The sequence below is a fragment of the Microchirus variegatus genome (genome assembly GCF_963457635.1).
Source record: "Microchirus variegatus genome assembly, chromosome: 13".
Taxonomy (NCBI): domain Eukaryota; kingdom Metazoa; phylum Chordata; class Actinopteri; order Pleuronectiformes; family Soleidae; genus Microchirus; species Microchirus variegatus.
The window spans coordinates 19232499-19254490 of NC_139814.1; the positions used below are offsets into that span (position 1 = coordinate 19232499).

The window sequence follows — 21992 nt, forward strand, 5'->3', positions numbered from 1 at the left end:
CAAACTGGGAAATTACAACCTCAGAGAACATGAACTCATTGTCCTCTTGACCAGGTGCTATGAGAGATGGGCCATTTTTCCTCTTTTCAACTATTTTATTAAGTGAGTTATTTATTTTTTCTTCTGCATTGCATTTTTAACATCATGTTGACTTTTTTTTCCAGGGTATGCTGATTGAAGGACCTCCAGGACCTGAGGGACCTGCTGTACGTAGATGTTGGCTCTATACTACTGAAATCTGAATTGTTGTCCTCATTTTGCTTTGCGTTATTTACAGTACTAGGATTATTTGCATTTTGCCAGTCCTAAATTACATTAACTTAATTGTTCTTCTTATGAAAAAATAAATAACTGCACCTGGTATTAAGTCCCTGACCTCTTTCAGGGTCCCACCGGCCCCCCTGGCTCTTCTGGACCTCCCGGGTCTGTTGGTGACCCCGGCGAGAGGGTGAGTATGAGAGGGTGACTGGTTTGAATATGTGCAGACAATTCTGATCAGAACATATACGTTTTGAATAATAATTAAAAAAAAAACATAATCACATATTACCTCTGTTTCCTTGAATGCTGTCCTCAGGGACCTTCTGGTAAACATGGTCTACCTGGAGCTGATGGCATCCCTGGACCTCCAGGAAGCTCAATCATGTTGCCTGTGAGTGACTATCGGTTTTGATTTAATTTGGCAAGGTCACTGCTTGGGAAGGGAAGTAATGTCTTTATGGTAGAGGTTCTCAATTCTCAATACATTAAAAAAATGTTAGACTTTGTATATGTATATATATATACGTATATATATATGCATATATTTAGTGATTATTTTAATGAAAAATCTGGCATCTTTTCAGTAATGCTGTGATAGTGTGCCACAATGTAAAGTGTCAACACTGAAATGGCTTGATGCAGTTTTTTGTGTTTTTATGCTGAGATCTGCTGAATTTACGTTTTTCTGTTTCTTCTCACAGTTCCGTTTTGGTCAGAGTGGAGGAGATAAGGGTCCTATTGTTTCTGCACAGGAAGCTCAGGCGGCAGCCATCTTGTCTCAGGCCAGGGTCAGTCATCACTTTCTCTCATCATCATTTCCACTGTACACATTTACAATATGTTCTCATCCAGAGACATTTACGAAAAGTGAGAAACCATGTTCCTCCATGACAATTGATTATGAGGTGTCGCTGTCTATAGATGGCTCTGAAGGGACCTCCTGGACCAATGGGATTCACTGGACGTCCTGGACCCCTGGTATGTTACCTGTGGTCACATCAAGTTTGTTGTTGGTATTGCAAACAGTTTTTCTCTTTATTCCTTTTGTGGTTAAACCTCTTTTGTTTTCTCGTGTAAGAGTAGTTGGTGATGATGGTGATGATAATGATGGTGTCTGTTTCAGGGAAGTCCTGGAAGTTCTGGTCTAAAGGGAGAGAGTGGAGACCCTGGTCCTCAGGTAAAAACACTCTCTACTGCATTTGCTGTGAAATCAGATAATTTAAAGTCATGTAATTAACCCACCCTTTTACATAAATATTGTGCATGCTATTACAGAACTTGCAGCTCAATTTACTGTATCTGCTGTGAGACAGGCATTAATCACTGATATGTAATTTATGTAACAGGGACCCAGGGGATCTCAGGGATTGCTGGGACCTCCAGGCAAAGCAGGAAGAAGAGTGAGTATAAAAAAGGAGATTTCTCAAAGCGTACATGTTTAAAAGAGGAACCTATTGGTCAAAATAAATTCTGTAGCCCCTTTTAAATATTTATGACAAGGTTCTTGTCAGAAAGTCTTAAAAAGAGTGTTGACAACTCAGATGTTATCTAAGAATCCATTTGAAATTCAAACACACCATGTCAAAATCTGTATTTCAAATAGAGGGGCGCTTGAGAACTTTTTCTCCCTCTGCTCGTATCCTAACAGGGCCGTGCTGGAGCTGATGGTGCCAGAGGAATGCCTGGAGAGATTGGATCTAAGGTAAACTCTTGTCCTGAATTAGACTGATTTTGAACATATGAAGAATTAAATGTTTGTACACACTGTAGTTGACATTTTCACCACTAACTAGTAGGGCTGGGTGTTGATTAAACATTTAACATACAGGGTCAAGATTGATAACAGGACTGATTCCAGATACTGATTCCTGAATGTTCAGCTCCGTCTTTGTCTTCTTCTTTGACGAACACGTACTGTAACTTCCTGCACGGCTTCAGACAGCCAATCATGAGTACCGTCGACAATAGACACACAACACATAAGAAAACAGATGTAGAGAAACATTAGCCAAAGGCCTGTTGTAATAAAGAACATTATTAGCGGTTTCATAGAACAATGGAATGGATCACACATTTAAGTAACAAAATCCCATAATACGGAGGCAACAGCGTGTAGCACTCAGTCACCTCCGGTTTTGTGAGTAGTCCTGGGAGCAGCAAGTAAGTAAGTTTTGACCAGGCAGATTGGGTTTATAGGCGAGAGGGTGGTTGGTTAAAATTTACAATTAATGTTTTAAACTGAAATATGCGCAAGTCTTTAGATTTCTTTAATGAATCAGATGATACATTTCTAGTTTTCTGCAGTAGCACCTTACACGTCCGTGTGTTTGTGCGTGTCTCTCTCTCAGGGTGATCGTGGTTTCGATGGTCTTCCTGGTTTGCCTGGAGACAAAGGACACAGGGTGAGTCATCACCAAGATGATCTTAATACCGCTTCTTCATCACACAGCAAACAGTTCTAGTGCTAAACAGTTTTTTTTGGTTGTTCATTTCCTCAGGGCGACCCTGGACCAATGGGACTCCTAGGATCCCAAGGAGAGGACGGAGAGAGGGTATGAAGCTATGAGAACAGAATATACAGAAATAAGTCGCTTCATATCCTTTTATTATCAGCATGGTTTTGTCCTTGATGTGTTGTTTTCTCTGTGTTTTCCAGGGAGACGACGGAGACGTTGGATCCAGGGGTCTCCCAGGTGAACCAGTAAGTGTTTCCATAACTCAGCTGATTGTAATCCTGAATTTTCTTTTTTCGTTTTTAACCCTAACCCTCCGTTCCATTCACTGATGTTGTTTCTGACCATAGCAGTAAAACTACGCGATTATGCGTGCAGTCGGGTACAGATGTACAGTATATCATAACATTTTAATGGCTGCTGACCTTTGATCTCCCATTATTTTTTATCTACATTTAGATTATAGATTTATATTAGAATCCAGTGTGACTAGTCATCCATGACTATTGTTTGTTCACCAGTGATGGAGGAAGTACTCAAACACTTTAACTATTAGAATTAATTAGTAACTACATTATACATACATCATTAACTTACTGTATATTTTGTACTTCTCTCACTATGAAAGAAAATACTTATATTATCATATGAGTTATTTGAAAGTTGTTGGTTTTTTTTATTTACTATTATTACCATCCACAACACAGTCATCCCATCATGGAAAAATAACCAAGAGGTACTATTGGTACTAAGTCTTACACAATTAATTTATACATTCTGGGTGTTTAATGTTAGACCCCAGCTTCTTCAATATGAACTGCCCATACTGACTGGATCTGTGGATCAATTCCCTCTTTATTTGATTGCTTTTAAAATATAAACTTTTAAGAAAACATTCCAAACATGTTACACAATGCATTGTAGAAGGATAGTGGAACAAATGCAGTAAAAAAAATAACGTTGTTACCCCACGACTATTGATCACTAATGTGTCCTCACATGTTTGTGTGTGTTTAGGGACCTCGTGGTTTGCTCGGACCCAAAGGTCCTCCTGGAATCTCTGGACCTCCTGTGAGTATAAACAGTCAGAAACTGCGTTGTTGTTGCTGCTGCTGCTGTTATTTTGGTGTTTATGCATCAGTTTTCTTTTTCCCTTTAAAAAAAAAAATCCCTCTGTGACCACTGAACGCCCGCAGCACCTCCCGAAAAAGCAGCATGTGACCTGATCACACATGGGAATGTCCAGTCTTCTAAAAAAAAAAAACATGTAGCATTCCCACGGTCACTTCAAAACAACACCAAGAAACCCACTGTCACCATCTCCACAGTGTCCTTTTGACATCCATGCATTATATTTATGGCAACAGAGTTGGTTGAAGAGGTGAATTTAAAATAAATAGTGACTCCACCATTGCGTTATTACCTACCTGTCAAAATCTGCATCAAACACTGTAGCTCAGTGTGTTATGACTCCAGAGGAGTATTCACTCTCTTTTTTTATCACAAAATTGTAGTTTTCACCCCAAAGCAGCACAGTAAATTTAAGTCGTCACTGATTTATGAAATGATTTATCAAACGTCTTTTCCCCAACAGTTATAGGAATCTCTATAGCCGTTTTTTTTTTTTTTTTTTAATTCAACTTGTCATTATAATGGTGAAACTGAATAGCTTTATTTTTGATGGTGTGATGTTTTTCTTCTCAGGGTGTACGAGGAAATGACGGCCCCCACGGTCCCAAAGGAAACTTGGTCAGTGCCAATTTGAACTGCAATACCAACCATGATAACCTTGTACCTCTGTATCAGAAGATCATTAGTAGCACCACATAATGAGTGATTGTCTCTTCTTCAAGGGTCCTCAAGGAGAACCAGGACCTCCAGGTCAGCAGGGAACTCCAGGAACTCAGGTGAGACACTGATCATACTTATTATAGTAACCTGTGTGCAAAGACAACAGGAGACAGTGATAGTGAGTGTGTGTATTCATTTCATACACTAAGATTGTATTGGATGTTTATTTAATCTATTTGTTTATTTGTTTTGCAGGGAATGTCAGGACCTCAGGGAGCCACAGGACCACCAGGAGAGAAAGTAAGATAGTCGTTGTAAATCACGATCAGATGCAGTTGGAGGATTTCATTTGATTCAGTATAACTTCATAATTGATTAATATTTTGGATTTCACTACATAATGGGATACAGAGCCTCATTGCTCGATGAATTAAAACTCAGTGATATTCTACTAGAAATTACCATGTAACTATGGCATGTGAAGAAACGCTGAGAGTATTTATTTATTTCTGGATTTAAAGGAAAAAAGCAGTGTTGCTATTTTCAACTCACTTGATCTTAAGTAATATAAAGATATATTACATATCTGATCACTGATGCATGCCATCATACTCAAAATCTAGACAAGCAACACATTTGTCGGTGTTTGTCTGTGTTTACCTGGTGCTTGGCAAGAGTTGTTGTTAGAGTTTGGAATAGCACCACCCAGTGGACTGGAGAGATTCTACTGATAGCTGCATCTTCAAATGGATAATAGATATAATGTATGAGACATTTGAAATAAAGACTTTATTTGATTTGTTGTGCTTATTTGTATCACTCATCATGACCATCATCTCCATCAGGGTCCCACAGGAAAACCAGGTCTGCCTGGAATGCCAGGAGCTGACGGCCCTCCTGTATGTTTGTTTCATCCTGTTTTTCTATTATTGTTTTATCATTAAAACTGAAGTGATATGAATCCAATAGTACAGGATGTTTCTCCTGAAACCCTCTCTCTTCTCTCCTCAGGGTCACCCAGGAAAGGAGGGGCCTGGTGGCACCAAAGGAAACCAGGTGGGTGTAATTCATAGCATCAGCCAGGTTTAACTATGGTGCAGTAAATGTAAAAATGAAATTTTTAATTGTTGGTTGTCAACTTGTCCTTCTGTCTTTGACCTACTTCAGGGTCCCTCAGGTCCTCAGGGACCCATTGGTTATCCTGGTCCTCGTGGCATCAAGGTCAGTACGGTTCATTTATCTGAAATCATCACATTGTGAGATAGATACTTTTTGCATTCGCAAAGTAATTATTTAATGCTTTGATTGCAGGGAACTCAAGGAATCCGTGGTCTGAAGGGTCACAAGGGAGAGAAGGTGAGTGACAAAATAAAAATATTACAAAATCATATTTAAAAATAAGGATGCACCTGTATATTGTTATTAGATGATGTTGACCTTATTGACTGTATTGATCAGCAAATATAACAATCTGTTGAATAAGAGGCTTAAAAGCCCGTAAAACAGTGTTCACTTTTTTACTGTTATCATTTTTCAAAAAATCCACTGGGCTATCATGAAAAAAATCAGTAAAATTAAATGTATTTGAGATAAGAGGATAAAAGGCTCTAAGGCTATTTCATTAATATATATCATTTAGGCTGTGATTTTTCAAAGATAGTGTGAAGACCTGAAAAATATTCTTCTCCTGAATTCAGTGTTATTCAATGCCATTTTGCTGCATTATGTCAGTTTCTTAATTCCCAATTTCCCAGTGGAGATTGATAAAGTATTCTGATTCTGATATATGTGCAAAAGAATGTGTATATTTTTTTCTTGCTTGTTTGTGTTTGTAGGGAGAAGATGGTTTCCCTGGTATTAAAGGAGATTTTGGTGCCAAGGGAGAGAGGGTAAGATGGAACAATTAATTGATTCATTGATGAACAGATGGTGGACTGTCCTCACTGATTCACGGTTTCCTTGACATTTTTAATTTAATTATTATTCTTTATACATCGTATTGATTAATTCTGATACTTACAGGGTGAGCTTGGAGTACCAGGACCCAGAGGAGAGGACGGACCAGAGGGGCCAAAGGGTCGCTTTGGACCCCCTGGCGAGATTGGACCCATTGGATTAGTTGGAGAGAAGGTACATTGGAGGCTGTTTGTAACACATGATGGAGAAATTATAATTTCCGGAGCACTATTTCGTCTCTGACACTCATATTTCCAATTTCCTTAAAAGCGAATGGATGGCATTCTTCTTGATAAATGATTAGGCAAGGCATCTTCACTGTGCTGCCCTCATGTGTTGCTTGTGCTCTTGGGGGAAACAGATGTGACACTGATACATTCATTTTAAAATACTTTCAAATTATACTACAGTATATTTAATATATTATTCTGTCTATTTGTATATCCATCATTAAACATATGTAAACACAATTGTAATGATTGGGGCTAATTAAAGTTATTGATTAATGATTTTATCATGTGGTTCCAGGGTAAACTTGGTGTTCCTGGACTTCCTGGATATCCTGGAAGACAAGGACCAAAAGTAAGAGACACACAGAGAGTAACTCTCTCTCATCATGATTAATCTGCCATCTTCTTTGGAAACAATTGCTGATGTTGATTTTGTTTTCCAGGGCTCTCTTGGATTCCCTGGATTCCCAGGTTCCAACGGCGAGAAGGGAACAAGGGTAAGTGAATAGTTCTGTGGAGGATTTCGAGTTATTAGTTATTTATTCTAATGTGCTGTCAATGTGATTGAACCCCTAATCATCTATTTTGTGTTTTAGGGTCTCACAGGCAAAGCAGGACCTAGAGGCCAGAGAGGACCAACGGTACCATTTGACTTTCTTCTATCAGTAGTAGTATAGTAGTATAAGTCTGTATGGTATTTCTTACTCTGTTAAACACAGATGGATTTTGAAAAACAGTCCTGTTTCCCTCCTGATAACACAAACTATTTCTGATGAATGTGTTTTGTCTAACCCTTCAGGGCTCCAGAGGGCAGAGAGGACCACGGGGTGCCACCGGCAAACCAGGAGCCAAGGTTTGTCCTCGCCATATTGTTCACTGTCATTGCTAGTTACTAGTCATCGATCATATCATATTCATTATGTACTCTTATGTCATTTAATTTACTGTGGTTTTTGTTTGTTTCCTGCCAGGGAACTTCAGGCAGTGATGGTCCTTCTGGTCCTCCTGGAGAGAGGGTAAGGTTAAGGTTCATTTAGAGAACTTGGTGTACCTCATAATATATGTATTATATATTATATCCTCTGAATATATTGTATGTTGTTGTGTCTTCAGGGATTGCCTGGGCCTCAGGGAGCCAACGGTTTCCCCGGACCAAAGGGACCTCCCGTAAGTGTTTAGATTCCAGATTCTTACAGACTGAACATCTTCATTTGCCTGTTCACATATTGATTAAATATTGGTTTCCTTACAGGGACCACCTGGAAAAGATGGACTGCCTGGACACCCAGGACAGAGAGGAGAAGTTGTAAGTTTGGTTTAAGGTTGCTGTCATTGATTTGGATATTAAATAAATAATTATACCAGCGGTTAGTGAGACAGTATGAGAGAGTTTTCTCCCACACAAGTTCTACTTAAGGTTCTGACATTGCTACACCATCCTTGTGGGGTCATTTTTATCTGTAATCTGCTCAATGGACAAATCAAGGCAGAATACCCTTTATTTAAAACATAAAAGACTTTAAGATTTTCTTAATCTTCATCTAAACACGTAGTGTTAACAAGGCCAAACTCTTAACTATGTTCTGCTACAGAGTAAAAGTTTCAGACATGAACTTACTGAACTGTTTATGTTCTTCAGGGTTTCCAAGGAAAGGTGGGTCCACCTGGGCCTCCTGGAGTTGTTGGACCTCAGGTGAGTTTCTTTAACCTGGTGCTTAATGACACAATATATCTATGATTCAACTTTTCTGTACACACTCTCATCTTTTTCCTCCTTTTTCCGCTTCTCTCTGCCATATCTCTACACCCAGGGTCCATCAGGAGAGACTGGACCCTTGGGTGAGCGTGGCCACCCCGGTCCCCCAGGTCCACCTGGAGAGCAAGGCCTTTCTGGTCCATCTGGGAAGGAGGGCACCAAGGGAGACCCTGGTCCCCCAGGAGGCCCCGGCAAAGATGGCCCTGCAGGTTTGAGAGGCTTCCCTGGAGAGAGAGGACTGCCTGGAACTCCTGTGAGTATGACCTGGACATAGTGTCAGTTCACTATATACTTTATGAAGTGTAGTATTTATCTTTCACTGTGTATATGAGTATACCCTATATGAGAACTGAAACTTTGCACTAATAAAGGAATTGCCTAACTGTGAAAGGCAAAGCAGCCTCGTTGATCCAAGATGTTTCATAGAACTGTTAGAATTGTGTTAATCAATCTCACTCCCGCTGCCACTACCACTACATGTTTGCTGTGTGTTTTCCATTTTTAAGCCTATTCATTCTGAGTAGTTCAGAAAACCAAACATAAAATCTACTGATTAATCACCGTTGGTCTCTTTTTTCCAGGGAGGTGGAGGGCTGAAGGGAAGTGAAGGACCTGCTGGACCTCCTGGACCTGCTGTACGTGTTAAATCATATTAAAATATGTTTACCAGAGAAATAAACTGTAATAAACCATACCAAGGTTTTAACTCACTTTTGAGTTTTTCGGCATCAGTTTTTTTTTTCTGACTATAAATCTATGTGGATTTTAATTTTTTTAATATTTCATTATCGCTCATTGTATGAATCAGTTCATGGACTTTCAAATGACAACTGCTTGATGTGATTGTCCAGGGCTCCTCTGGTGAGAGGGGACAAGCTGGCACTGCTGGACCTGTTGGACCTCCTGGCAGACCTGGTCCTCAGGGGCCTCCAGGACCCTCTGGAGAGAAGGGAGTTCCTGTGAGTATTGTGGAGCTGGTCTGTATTCTGGATTATCCATGAGACGAATGGCAACAAATCAACATCTGATTCTCCTCTGTTTTTCTCCTTTGAAGGGCGAGAAAGGCCCGATTGGCCCAGCGGGTCGTGATGGCGTTCAGGGACCCGTGGGTCTGCCTGGCCCTGCCGGATCACCTGGAGTATCTGGAGAGGATGGAGACAAGGTCAGAGACACACTGTCATGTGTCATCAAAGTCTACAGTGTCAGTGCAGCTGACGATCATTATTTGTTTTGTCTTTGCTGTAATGTTACAAATTGACATTGCAGGGTGAGGTCGGAGAACATGGTCAGAAGGGCGCCAAGGGAGGAAAAGGAGAACATGTGAGCAAAATTTAATTTCTGATAGAAATGATCTGACTTTGTCACCAAGTCTGCTGCATTTTCAGTTTGCTCACTGTTTTTATTGGTTGACAGGGTCCTCCTGGTCCACCCGGGCCAATGGGTCCCGTCGGTCAGCCTGGTCCTGCTGTAAGTTTAAACCAATAACTTCTTGAAATTACAAATGTTTGCAATGATTGTTGGTTGATCTTGTTCCTTAATGTCTGGGCGTTGCTGCAGGGTGCTGATGGAGAACTTGGTCCCAGAGGCCAGCAGGGGCATTTTGGAACTAAAGGTGATGAAGGAACCAGAGGATTCCCTGGAGCTCCAGGACCCATTGGACTGCAGGTAAAAACTGCACAAAATCTTCAGATTTCAAGTCTCAGTCCCAGCATTCATCCAGTATTCACTCTTTTGCTAAAGCTAATCTTTGTGTGACTGTCACCTTTGTCCTGCAGGGGCTGCCAGGGCCACCAGGTGAGAAGGGAGAGACGGGAGATGTTGGACCTCTGGTGAGTTCCCCTGATAACTCTGAGTGACTTCCTGTACCACAATAAAACTTGTAAAGGATGATGAAAGTGCAACCATTTTTATTTTTCCAGGGTCCTCCAGGACCTCCAGGACCCCGTGGACCTGCTGGGCCCAACGGTGCTGATGTGAGTGTTTTACAGCTTTTATCTTTAACAGCGACTGTACTGAACTGTTACTGCTCTAATGTAAGATCAACTGCCAGTGGTAACATCTACAGGATTATATGAAGTTAAATTTGACCGGTTTGACTTGGAATGTAGCAAGTTGAGTAACTATTGTTTTGGTGATAACGACTATTATTACATAAATTATTTAATCTTTCTGTCTGAATTTTTTTTCAGGGTACTCAAGGTCCTCCTGGTGGTTTGGGTAATCCTGGACCTTCTGGAGAGAAGGTGTGGATATTAATATATACATTTTGAAATCAATTAAAAGAAACAGAATTTATTTAAAGTTGTCTCGATAACTAACAGAAGCACTGTTTGTTTCACAGGGAGAGCCTGGTGAGTCCGGACCACCTGGAATTGTTGGGGAGCCTGGAAAGAAGGTGAGTGTCTCGCACACGAGCCTATGTCTTTGCTGATTGGTCAGTTTCTCCCGTGTGTTAACATGTCGTCGTGCCACCAGGGTCCTCGCGGAGAGCGCGGAGAGAAGGGAGAGGCCGGACAACCTGGAACAGCTGGAACTGCCGGTGGACGAGGGCGACCTGGAGACGACGGACCCAAAGGAAACCCGGTATGACACCCACCATGAAGCAAACACACACACATCGATACGGATACACGCCTCTGCAGAATGAGCAAGTAATTTCTCTTTTATTTTGTAACATCAGGGTCCTGTTGGTTTCCCTGGTGATCCTGGTCCCTCTGGTGAGGTTGGACCCAGAGTGAGTATCATTTCCTATTTAATCACCACAACACATTTAAGATATTCTATAATATATAAGAAATAATTCCTATCATGTTATCTGTTGCTGCTGTTACTAATCTTGACCTGCTTTTCATCAGGGTCAAGATGGTGCAAAGGGAGAGCGAGGAGAAGATGGTGAACCAGGAGAATCTGTACGTTGTAAACTCACAGAATGCAGCCACATGAATAATTCAAGATTTGTCAAACATCTCACTCACCTTAATCATCTTCCTGCCTGTTACTGCAGGGCTCCCCTGGACCTCCTGGTGAGAACGGACCTCCTGGCCCCCTAGGAAAGAGGGTAAGGTCACCGTCTTTATTTGGTGCTACTTCATAACACAACCCTCTTTTATTTCCTGCCATATAGTGTCACTGAATGTTTAAAATAAGTAATATTTGTCGACAAACATCTTGTTTTACAACCACTCGTGGGTTTTAATAGGAAGTGGTGTTGAATCCCCTCCAGCCTTAGAAAATCCCCTGATCAGCCATGAATGTGTGTTGTGTTACTGTGTTCTCTGTTTCTGTTTGCCATTCTGTTGCCATAATTAATTGAAGGAATTTGAATTCATTGAATAAAATTTGATTTGAGTTTTATGTCCTTTTTGTAGGGTCCTGCTGGAACAAGAGGACCAGAGGGTCGTCAGGGAGAGAAGGGAACCAAGGTGAGTTCAGAGCTTGTGGTACATGTATTTATCTCCTTGTGGTTCTATACTGATATTTTAAAACACTGGAGATGGTGAAATTCTAATAATAATCTTCATTAATTATTCACTATCATTTACAGGGAGACTCAGGAGCTGTTGGCCCACCAGGAAAAACTGGCCCTGTCGGGCCCCAGGGCCAACCAGGAAAACCAGGAACAGAAGGTCTCAGGGGACTTCCAGGACCAGTGGTCAGCGGAACCTTTAGATTGTTTTTGCATTTGTTCTTGCAGCGACTAGATTGCTGAACATGTGTGACGTGTCAGAGAGTCGCCTGCTGAATCAGTGTCTGTGTTTCAGGGTGAGCAAGGATCTCCAGGACTTGCTGGGCAGAAAGGACCACCTGGACCTCTTGTAAGTGAACAAAATTGTGTTTTTTACCTTTTCACTTCTGGTCCTCCATCTTTAAGGCCCAGTTAAGACCTGACAGTACAAAAGTTCACTTCTGGCATGTTTTTGTGTGTGTGTGCATGAGTGAACGGTAGAGAGAGAAAAATCTAATCAAATCCCTACTCCCGTCACTGTAACATGAAATAAATCTTTAAGTCTTATTAAAAAAAAAATATAACTTTCCTCCTGCAGGGACCTTCTGGTTTGCCTGGTCTGCGTGGAGACCCCGGTGCCAAGGGAGAGAAGGGACACCCAGGTCTTATCGGCCTTATCGGACCACCAGGAGAGCAGGGAGAGAAGGGAGACCGTGGTCTACACGGGCCTCATGGATCCTCTGGACCCAAAGGAGAGCCTGTAAGCCTGACCTCCATCACAGCTCAGGCACTATAATTCACATTCATATTGGTGAATTTACATGTTATGATTCACGTGTGATTACAGGGAATGTCTGGAGGAACCGGACCACTCGGCCCTGCTGGTCCACCTGGTCTGCCTGTGAGTGTTTTCATTGCTTAATCCCATTGACATGTCATTTCACTTTCCTCCATCTCCGCTTCTTTTATGTTTCTGGGTTAAATAATAAACAATGAAAGATGAACACTACTGTAAAATCAAACCATTGTGTCATTTCCAGGGTCCACAAGGTATCAAAGGAGCTAAAGGTTCTTCTGTGAGTATATTTGTACTATGATTTGAGTGAAATTGTTCACATTGATGTTTATTTCATGCTCTTATACTTCTCAAATCTTCCCTTTCTCGTGTGTTTAGGGAGGAGCTGGTCCAAAGGGAGAAAAGGGTGTTCAAGGACCTGCTGGACTTCCTGTGAGTGATTCATCAAGGATTTACCATAAAATTGTATTTCTCTCACTTTTTGCCCCTCATTGATGATGTGGATTTGCTTCTCAGGGCCCACCAGGTGAAGTCATTCAGCCCCTGCCAATCCAGAGGAGTCCCAAGTCCAAGCGATCCATTGACGCCAGCCAGTTGCTCCCGGAGTCCGATGCTGACATGCCTGCGTCTGACGCTACTGGCAACGAGTACCTGATGGCCAGCGAAGGCATGGAGGAGATCTTTGGCTCTCTCAACTCACTTCGCCAGGAGATCGAGACCATGCGGTTCCCTCTGGGCACCCAGGACAGTCCTGCCCGCACCTGCCAGGACCTGTACCTCAGCCAGCCAGACCTCAAAGACGGTGAGAGGCTTAAAAGAGACATTTACCGGCTGCTGAGAGTAATGATCCCTGCATCTGTCTCTATCCTGTTGTTGAAACGTATTTCACAAATATTGAAATTAAACTTGAAATGTAAGCATTGATCTAAAACATTTTTTCACCTTGCCTTCTGCAGGAGAGTACTGGATTGACCCCAACCAGGGCTGCTCTAGAGACTCCTTCAAGGTCTTCTGTAATTTCACGAATGGAGCAGAGACGTGCCTGTATCCCAGCAAGAACATCAACTCGGTCAGTCCACAGAATCAGCAACACTGTTTATCATCGTGTGTACAGTAGATTTCACAGTTGAAAGGATTCAGCCATCCGCCCAAACTGGTTTCCTCTCAGTGACAGCAGAGAGCAGTTTTCTTTTCTACACCTTTTTTTATATATAGACTGGTTTGTCAGTGGCTGTTTGTCAGTTGCAAAAAGGTTTGAAGTATTTTAGTGTAAAAAATTATAGTTTGCAGTCTTGTCTATTTACCACCATTTAGAAAATTATTCAAATTCAATCTAAAATGAGACTGGAGTGCTGGAGCAGTTCAGACAATTTGATAATTTTTGATCCCACACTGTCCCTTTTCTCACTTGAGCTGTATTTATTTATTTGTTTGTTCATTCAAAAGTTCATTTGAAAGTCAATCAAACTAAACGTTTGTTGTGTACATGTCCAATGGCAGGTGAAGATGAGCTCCTGGGACAAAGAGACTCCAGGATCCTGGTACAGTCAGTTCAGAACTGGTAGTAAGGTTAGTAAACCTGATTGTGAGACTTTTAGTTTGTCTGTCGAAGTATTTCGTCCTCACTTTGTGTCTCTGTCATCTCCTCCTTCTCCTCTTCCTCATCCCAGTTCTCCTATGTGGACTCTAATGGCGAGTCAGTGGGTGTGGTCCAGCTGGGCTTCCTGCGTCTCCTGAGCGTCCAGGCCCACCAGCAAATCACCTACCACTGCCACCGCTCTGTGGCCTGGGCCGACCAAAGTGCCAAGAACAACTACAACAGGGCGCTGCACCTGCAGAGCGCCAACGAGGAGGAGCTGAGCTACGAGACCAACCCTTACATCAAAGCATTGGTCGACGGCTGCTCTGTGAGTATAGTTGCATTTTTTTTCTCTTTTTATTAGCTTTACTTGTTGACTGGATCATTGAAACTTGCTCTTCTGCTTCCTCTTTAAAGTCTGAGGACCAGAGAGGAGACTTGTTCCACTTGTTTTTGGCAATTGACTCAATTTAGTGGTTTAAAAATTGAATTGAATTTTAAAAGTGTCTGACGTGTGTCTGTTTTCTCTGTTTTCGCTGCAGTATCGAAAGGGCTTTGACAGGACAGTCCTGGAGATCAACACACCGCAGGTGGAGCATCTCCCTCTGCTGGATATCAAGGTGTCAGACTTTGGGGAGAGCAACCAGCAGTTTGGTTTTGAAGTGGGACCTGTCTGTTTCCAAGGCTAAAAACACACACACACACACACACACATACATTTCCAGAGAACAACATGCACACACACATGCACTTAGAGACACACTTATATATCATAAACATACACGCCCAGTAATTTGTAAATTATCTTGTAAATGATATGACACGCATACACACACACACACACACACACACACATACACAGGTGCTGTTGTGAGACAAACCACAAAGCACTCACACTTAAGTACGTGCCTGGGAAAAATGACATCCTCCCAACAATTAATGGACGTCAAAATAAAAGCAAAGAGGAGAGAAATAATAATTTTAAAAAAAAACTTGTGAAGAGTAAAAAAAGGAGACCAACGCTCGGTGGCACGTCAGCGAAGGAAGAAAAAAAGCCGGAGTTTTCTTCAGAGAAAGAGTGTTTTTCTCTACCAGCAGCAAATGAGAGAGAAAAGAGAGTAAGCTGGCAACTGGAGGCCTTAAGGCCTCATCACCTCCACCCCTCTGTCTCCCTCTCACTCCTCTCTCCTCCCCGCTGTCTCTCTTTCTTTGACCCCACTCATCTCACCTGCTCTACCTCCCCCTCCTCTGTGACTCCCACCTTCACACTGCGAGCAGCTTGATTGACAGTTTCACTTCTTAATGACCGAAGGTGCTCGAGGCTCCTGTAAGTGCTGTCTGCTTCCACAATGTTCCAAACAGTGACTTTGTGTTGTGGTTGGTCGTTGGTGTTTATTCTGTCAGTCGATCGTAGGGCTGGGTATCGAATGTCGAGACTTCAGTGGTATCAAGCTTTTTCTGTGTCACCTGATATCACAAAAACGTGTTGTAATTTTATTATTTTGGTAGCAGTGGTGTTAAGTTAAACAGGGATTGTGAGCCAATAAGCATGCAGCATGTTGTTTGACTGAGATCTTATGGCTAAAACACAAAGAATTTTACCATAATGTGCCATGTAATTTTTTTTGTTAATAAAATTGATATCAAAAGTATCATTCAGGAATCGGTATCAAAGTCCAGATAACAATATCAATACTGGATCAAATGTTCTGATCATTACCCAGCCCCTTGTCATTGTCATTGAGATCTTCTTTAATCAACTTTTCATCTGACAAAACTTCTCGTGAAGAACATCAAACAGTTGACGACCCAAGATCTCAGATGTGAACAAACCTCAGTGCCACCTCTGTAAATCTCAGCTCTTAGGTTGTTACATCAAAATAGACCAAAGAATAAACTCTGCCTGTTTCCATTCCAGCGGCATCCTGCTCCTTAGACTGATCAGTTTGTATTCCACTCAAACTGAAGTGAATCTGACTGGTTTTCTCCTCATGGCCACCTCGCAGTGTCAATAAAACTGATGATTCCTTTTTGATAGTGGTGTGACTCAGTGAGGTTAAAGTGTTTCCAGTGTAACACAGGATTGATTTTTTTTCTGATTTTTTTTTCTTTAAAATGGACGATCTTTCCTCAGCCTCAAAAAAAATCTATAATTATTATTATTATTTTTTACATCGAAGCAAACCTGCTGCGTGCAGTGAGTCAGGACAGGAGGCGTGTCCTCACCATAAATAAGTGAATTTTAAAGCCATTATTTTTATAAACTGTGCTGAACATGGTGCTGTTGTGCTGCCGTGTTAGCGGTGCCCGATTCTTCATTGTCTGTCAATCATGGGTCACTACCACACTTCCCGTGTCACTTTCAGGATTCTTTGATTATTGGTTTTTGCATCCCAGTACAAAACATCATCATCATTATCATCGTTGGGGGTTTAAATATGTAAAATCACAGTCAAAGTTTCCTCCTTCTCTTTTTTATTTTTGCAGCAGTGAATAAAGTGCAGGTTTTACTGAAAGAAACTGTGTGGCAAGGTGCTAATTATACCAAAGCATAAATGTCTTCCATTTTCTTAAGTCTTTACCTTTTCTTTTCTGTTTTTTAAACATAATTTCATAACGCTTTTTACTGGGGAAAATGTGCATTACATTCCATTTGTACAGAAATAGTGATATTCTATTGTATTTATTTAAAACAAAACAGGGTGCTTAAAGATTTAAAGAGGAAAAAGCAGAACCACCAAATCTTCCAGTCAAATGTGGTATGTTTCATTTGTATTTATTTCCTGCAGCTGACACTTGAAGGTCAAGTGAAGCGAGTGACTTGCATGTTGAACTCACTGCCAGCCTGAGTTATGGTGCTTCTGTTCACACCCTTTCCAAACCAAAGAATCTGTGGCCATATTTTATTGTAATATCCCTTTTTTCTAGTGTCTTCATCAACTGTACTGTGCTGTTTAAATTTTGCCTCCACTGTAATGATTAAATGGTGACTCTCCATTTCCGTCACACTTCCATCGTCGTTGCTACTGTTTGACTTTGCCTTCAGTTTGTTATTTTATATGTACACACGAATGCACGCAGCCACATAACTCTTTTTTTAATATTCGATGTGAGGTTATGAAGGGGAGGGGACGATCGAGAGATCCGATCAAAAGTTGTTTGTAATAAAAAGTCGCAATGGGGTGATGTCATATGGGTCAATCTTTTTTTGTTCGTTTTTTTGTTGTTTGTTTTTTTAATATGGGGACAAACCAGGCAGGATGGTCAAAGATTTCGAAGAGAGATTTGCTGGTTTAAAATACAACTGCCCTCCAAACAAAGTTAAAAGTCCCAAAAAAACTATATAAGGGAATCAATAAAACACGTAACATCATTACTGAGGTATTTATTAAAACGTATTTACACTTGTTTTAGTACAAGTTCAGTCGGAATCATAAAATGCAATCAACAGTAATCGTGAACAAAGACCCAGAAAAAAGCAGAATATCCCTTTAATGACTGAAGGATTATGAAGAAGCTCGCCTCCTGATGGTCGTCTTCGGCATGACAGGCTTTTGACTTAACCAATGAAAAGTCCACCTGCAGCAAAAAGGTAAGTTGTAACACCCAACCTTTACACTGTTGAAACTTGTGATTGTGATTTCTAAACTTGGAAATAAAGTTTAGAAACAAAACTTTTTTATTATTATTAATTATCCTAAATAGGAAGCCAAAACTAGAGGAGCAGTGAATCACATCGTACCTGACACTTCGATACTCGCTCCTGTGACGTACCGAGAGTCATCTGAGGCTAAAAAGGCACAAACATCAGCGACCTCTAGAGGAGAACAGGGAGAAGAACATGTCAACAACGTAATATTGGAACGATTAACCAGGTACAGTCCACGTCCATTATTACACTGTAATTCATGACAATTTTAAAACAGATTTTTAAAGAGTTTTGTGACAGTTAGGAAAATAATTGAACGCCAGGTAAAAATAGAGGCAGACATTTTAGACGCTGATGTTGCAGTGAAAGTTGATGTTAACGAACCTGCAGGTTCACCCATTCTTCCCATCGGTATCAAGGATTTCATCTGAAACGCAGCACGTCACATTGTGAGAATATTCAGAATTAAAATAAATCCTCACACCTTCATAAAACTATTCCCACTTCTATGACAATAAAACATGAATACAGTGCTGATAATAAATTAGTTCTTATTTAATGGTGAATGAAAGCTTTGTTCTCTCACATTAGCTCTGTAAACTTTATTAAAATATCCTTACTTATCAAGTAAAATGCACAAGAAAGGATAAACATTTCGGGCTCCAATTAACGATTACTAAATTAATCATCAACTATTTTGTGTGTGTGTGTGTGTGTGTGTGCTGCACCTTGGTTATGACCTTCTCTGGAACTTTGTCCGTCATCGGAGTCAATATGAATCCTGGCAGGATGCAGTTACACCGAATCCCAAACCTGGAGGCAAGAGCAGTGTTGGTGTGCGTGTGCGTGTGCGTGTGCGTGTGCGTGTGCGTGTGCGTGGTGTGTGTGTTTGTGTGCGTGGTGTGTGTGTGCGCGTGTGCGTGTGTCCTCCTAAGTCAGATTGTGCTCACCTGCTCAGCTCTTTGGCAGCAGTTCTGGTTAAACCCTCCACTCCAGCTTTAGAGGAGGAATAATTCACTTGTCCGATATTTCCCACCTACACACACACACACACACACACACAGGCTGAATCACTCTACGATGATTCTTTTTATATATCAGCAGTCTTACTTTGCAATATGATAGAGTGGAAAAAAAAGCTAAAACAACAATCAGTGAAGAGACTTCACTTGTGTGGGATGCTTCACACCCTCCAGCGTTAACTACGTTAAGCTGAGAGTGTCAGACATGCTGGTGTCTCACCTTCCCCACGATGCTGCCCACACTGATGATGGATCCTCTGGACGCTCCACAGGACACCAGGGCCTGAGCAACAGCCTGTGTCACCAAGAACGAACCCTGGAGAGAAACAAATATCACCTCAACTCATTCAGTTATTCACAACACGTGCGTGTGAATGAGTATGAAAGATGTGTGATGGAAAATGTGCCTTTCTAGCTTTGAGTGGTCATCAACACAAGACAAGTTCTATACACAGACAGACAGACAGATGGGAGGAGGAAGCAGGGCCATGAATTCCTTCAGATGTGTGTTTTACTGTTGAACAGTGTGGACGTAGGTGTTGTCAGCGTCACCAACCTTAAGGTTGACCTGGATGACTTTGTCAAACTGCTCCTCGGTCATACTGAGCAGGAAGTTGTCCTGAGTGATGCCTGCTGCGTTCACACACACTGACGGAGGCTGGAAGTAACGAGTCTGCAGAGCCAGGAAAAGAAAGAATGACAAAAGAAGGAAAAGAACAAGGCTTAAGTGTGTATTCTAGTGAAATTTTGCACTGGTGCAGTGTATAACTTTTGGAGTGTTTGTGGATTTTTGTTATTATGTTCCTGTGTGCTTCATAAAAAGCAGACTGTCAGACCAGAGGTTTTAATGTTACTGACATTTTGTATATTTAAAAGTAACACTCAACAGTTCTAACACAGTGTCTCACACGCACACCTGAATACTTGTGACCAGCTTGACGATGCTTTCCTTTGACGAGACGTCCACCACAGTTGCCATGTGACCCTGTCCTTTGAGGTCACTCTGCAGGCTCCCCAACGTCTCATTGGCCGATTCCTCACTGATGTCAGCAACCACCACGGAGGCGCCCTCAGAGGCAAAGCGCTGGCACACGGCCCGTCCAATCCCGCTGCCTCCTCCTGCATGACAGAGAAATTAAAGACTGTCAGCACAGAGGCACAGGCCTCCAGCTTACTTTCATCTACACTAAATATAATACTTTAATCAGAGAGATTATGACTTCAGCTACTTTTGTTCATCTGTCGGTCTGTCCAGCTTTAATCTAGCAAGATAACTACTGTAAACTTTGATTACAAAGCCATTAGTTACATAAATAATAATAATACAATGACGCGAAAATGACGTGAAATGTAAAATGAAGGGTTGTCTGTACGCCTGCACCTGAGTAACAAAACCAAATGTTTAATTTAAACTTCAGATGACTTTGTGTAAACGCAGTCTTAAAGGGATACTCCAGTAAAAGTACAAGTATCTTACCAGAATATGACTTTGGTGGAAGTTAAAGTAATTTTTTTATAATATTACTTAAGTAAAAGTCTTAAAAGTATATAACATTTACTTTACTTAAGTATCAAAATTAATTTTCTTTTTAGAAAAAAAGGGTAAATTGGGATTAAGCCACGGTAGCTCAGTAGTATGAGTTCAATTCCTGGCTCTGCTAGTTTATATGTGTCCATGAGCAAGACACGCTGCAAGCCCATGTTGCAGCGTGTGAATGAGTATGAAAAGTGTGTGAATGGCAAAACTGTAGTGTAAAGCAGCTCATCAAAACTAGGAAAGCTCGATATAAATACAGACAATTACCAACTCTCCTTCTTCTGATTTCATTTAGCAGTAACTAGTAACAAAGATAGTTAGGGTACACCATTTTTTATGAAATGTAGTGGAGTAAAAGTAAATGTTGCATTACAAAACTATTCAAATGGGAAACTGACGGTGACTGGCGAGTATAAAGTAAAACAAAATAGTTGAATAAACAACGAAAAAGACATACTGTCTATAGTTATTTATCAAAACACTCTGAATACTTGTTAAAGTGTAAACATACCGGTAACTAGTGTCAACCTTGATATGAGTCTTGTGGCCGCCGCCATGTTGCTTTTCTTCCGTGTTGTTGTAATTTTCGATTGCTCCACTTGAGAGCGCCAAAACACCATGTATTTCAGGGTGGTTTTATTTCATCCTGGTTACAAAAACCAGAATACACTTGTCTGATGTAATTTTTTGTCGCACAGTAAGAAACTAGAGACATTTTTCTTTTCTTTTTACTCTCGAGTTACAGTCACAGTTTAATCTGATTTGCCACTAGAGGCAGAAAACCGTGGATGTATTATATGAACTGGATAGAGCACCGCCCCCTCTCCCTTGAAGACATTTTGTCATGGTGGCCACTCGTGGTACTGCAACAAAAATAATAAAAAAGTTTTCCCATTGACCACAATAGTAAAAGAGACACCTGTAAAACTGTTCACAGGACACCTCGAGACGTGGACACAGGCTTTTATAGATCTTTATAGTCTATATTATTTAATTCATGGTGTTTCATGTGTGTAAAATATTCCTAAAGGCCATAAAAAAGCCCAGAAAAATCTTATTTTCCAGCTGTGTACGAGCACACCAAAGCGCATAATGTGGCGTATCGGGAATGGCGCGACTGTCAGTGAGCCGTACATTATGAAAACTTTAATGTTAATGAATTAAGGCAATGAGGGGTTTTTCGTTTACATTTTTGTAAATATTATGACACAAAATTACTTTTTTGTCAATTTTTGGACAACATACCGAAGTATGACTTTTTTGTCAATTTTGGGCGACATACGAAACTATGACTTTTTTGTAAAATTTTGGGAGGATTAGAATGTCGTCCAAAATTTTACAAAAAATAATTAATAGGCTAGTATGTCGTCCAAAATTTGACAAAAAAAAGTTAAAACATATACTACACCATTTAGTCTAACCCTAACCCTAACCCAAAAACGTCATACTATATACTATGTCGTCCAAAATCAGACAATTTTTTTGAAAAAAATTGGTTTAGTTCAAAATGTGACCAA

General features: G+C 40.9%; 2 protein-coding genes across 2 annotated transcripts in view; one reads left to right on the forward strand and one right to left on the reverse strand.

Moving 5' to 3' along the window:
- Nucleotides 1-14956, forward strand: part of col11a2 (collagen, type XI, alpha 2) — a gene marked incomplete at both ends in the record, with an annotated part of 38581 nt that extends 23625 nt beyond the window's left edge. The window contains 56 exons of the mRNA XM_083899547.1: nucleotides 165-206; nucleotides 386-448; nucleotides 578-652; nucleotides 963-1049; nucleotides 1183-1239; nucleotides 1385-1438; nucleotides 1608-1661; nucleotides 1910-1963; nucleotides 2610-2663; nucleotides 2760-2813; nucleotides 2918-2962; nucleotides 3732-3785; nucleotides 4419-4463; nucleotides 4568-4621; nucleotides 4761-4805; nucleotides 5351-5404; nucleotides 5517-5561; nucleotides 5673-5726; nucleotides 5817-5861; nucleotides 6341-6394; nucleotides 6528-6635; nucleotides 6990-7043; nucleotides 7135-7188; nucleotides 7288-7332; nucleotides 7491-7544; nucleotides 7663-7707; nucleotides 7805-7858; nucleotides 7944-7997; nucleotides 8331-8384; nucleotides 8503-8700; nucleotides 9029-9082; nucleotides 9299-9406; nucleotides 9502-9609; nucleotides 9714-9767; nucleotides 9861-9914; nucleotides 10005-10112; nucleotides 10223-10276; nucleotides 10367-10420; nucleotides 10637-10690; nucleotides 10789-10842; nucleotides 10923-11030; nucleotides 11128-11181; nucleotides 11303-11356; nucleotides 11452-11505; nucleotides 11816-11869; nucleotides 11992-12099; nucleotides 12209-12262; nucleotides 12491-12652; nucleotides 12740-12793; nucleotides 12933-12968; nucleotides 13067-13120; nucleotides 13205-13490; nucleotides 13645-13757; nucleotides 14189-14257; nucleotides 14359-14595; nucleotides 14810-14956. Coding sequence (XP_083755673.1) covers nucleotides 165-206; nucleotides 386-448; nucleotides 578-652; nucleotides 963-1049; nucleotides 1183-1239; nucleotides 1385-1438; nucleotides 1608-1661; nucleotides 1910-1963; nucleotides 2610-2663; nucleotides 2760-2813; nucleotides 2918-2962; nucleotides 3732-3785; nucleotides 4419-4463; nucleotides 4568-4621; nucleotides 4761-4805; nucleotides 5351-5404; nucleotides 5517-5561; nucleotides 5673-5726; nucleotides 5817-5861; nucleotides 6341-6394; nucleotides 6528-6635; nucleotides 6990-7043; nucleotides 7135-7188; nucleotides 7288-7332; nucleotides 7491-7544; nucleotides 7663-7707; nucleotides 7805-7858; nucleotides 7944-7997; nucleotides 8331-8384; nucleotides 8503-8700; nucleotides 9029-9082; nucleotides 9299-9406; nucleotides 9502-9609; nucleotides 9714-9767; nucleotides 9861-9914; nucleotides 10005-10112; nucleotides 10223-10276; nucleotides 10367-10420; nucleotides 10637-10690; nucleotides 10789-10842; nucleotides 10923-11030; nucleotides 11128-11181; nucleotides 11303-11356; nucleotides 11452-11505; nucleotides 11816-11869; nucleotides 11992-12099; nucleotides 12209-12262; nucleotides 12491-12652; nucleotides 12740-12793; nucleotides 12933-12968; nucleotides 13067-13120; nucleotides 13205-13490; nucleotides 13645-13757; nucleotides 14189-14257; nucleotides 14359-14595; nucleotides 14810-14956 — 4155 coding nt within the window. The remainder of the gene's footprint in view (nucleotides 1-164; nucleotides 207-385; nucleotides 449-577; nucleotides 653-962; nucleotides 1050-1182; nucleotides 1240-1384; nucleotides 1439-1607; nucleotides 1662-1909; nucleotides 1964-2609; nucleotides 2664-2759; nucleotides 2814-2917; nucleotides 2963-3731; nucleotides 3786-4418; nucleotides 4464-4567; nucleotides 4622-4760; nucleotides 4806-5350; nucleotides 5405-5516; nucleotides 5562-5672; nucleotides 5727-5816; nucleotides 5862-6340; nucleotides 6395-6527; nucleotides 6636-6989; nucleotides 7044-7134; nucleotides 7189-7287; nucleotides 7333-7490; nucleotides 7545-7662; nucleotides 7708-7804; nucleotides 7859-7943; nucleotides 7998-8330; nucleotides 8385-8502; nucleotides 8701-9028; nucleotides 9083-9298; nucleotides 9407-9501; nucleotides 9610-9713; nucleotides 9768-9860; nucleotides 9915-10004; nucleotides 10113-10222; nucleotides 10277-10366; nucleotides 10421-10636; nucleotides 10691-10788; nucleotides 10843-10922; nucleotides 11031-11127; nucleotides 11182-11302; nucleotides 11357-11451; nucleotides 11506-11815; nucleotides 11870-11991; nucleotides 12100-12208; nucleotides 12263-12490; nucleotides 12653-12739; nucleotides 12794-12932; nucleotides 12969-13066; nucleotides 13121-13204; nucleotides 13491-13644; nucleotides 13758-14188; nucleotides 14258-14358; nucleotides 14596-14809) is intronic.
- Nucleotides 14957-17659: 2703 nt separating this feature from the next.
- Nucleotides 17660-21035, reverse strand: hsd17b8 (hydroxysteroid (17-beta) dehydrogenase 8). The gene is made up of 9 exons (XM_083900315.1): nucleotides 20987-21035; nucleotides 19855-20057; nucleotides 19495-19611; nucleotides 19159-19254; nucleotides 18867-18952; nucleotides 18645-18729; nucleotides 18301-18343; nucleotides 18010-18084; nucleotides 17660-17846 (listed from the first exon to the last, which is right to left on the reverse strand). The coding sequence occupies exons 1-9, from the start codon at nucleotides 21030-21032 to the stop codon at nucleotides 17827-17829; spliced, it is 771 nt and encodes a 256-aa protein (XP_083756441.1). The 5' UTR covers nucleotides 21033-21035; the 3' UTR covers nucleotides 17660-17826.
- Nucleotides 21036-21992: the final 957 nt, after the last annotated feature.

Excerpts from the sequence above, each read along its gene's own strand:
- hsd17b8 (XM_083900315.1), bottom strand. The coding sequence starts at position 21,032 with ATGGCGGCGGCCACAAGACTCATATCAAGGTTGACACTAGTTACCG. Across the intron at positions 18,730-18,866 it reads GCTGCCAAAGAGCTGAGCAG|GTTTGGGATTCGGTGTAACT; the intron begins GTGAGCACAATC and ends TCTTGCCTCCAG. Across the intron at positions 18,344-18,644 it reads CAGAGAAGGTCATAACCAAG|ATGAAATCCTTGATACCGAT; the intron begins GTGCAGCACACA and ends GCTGCGTTTCAG.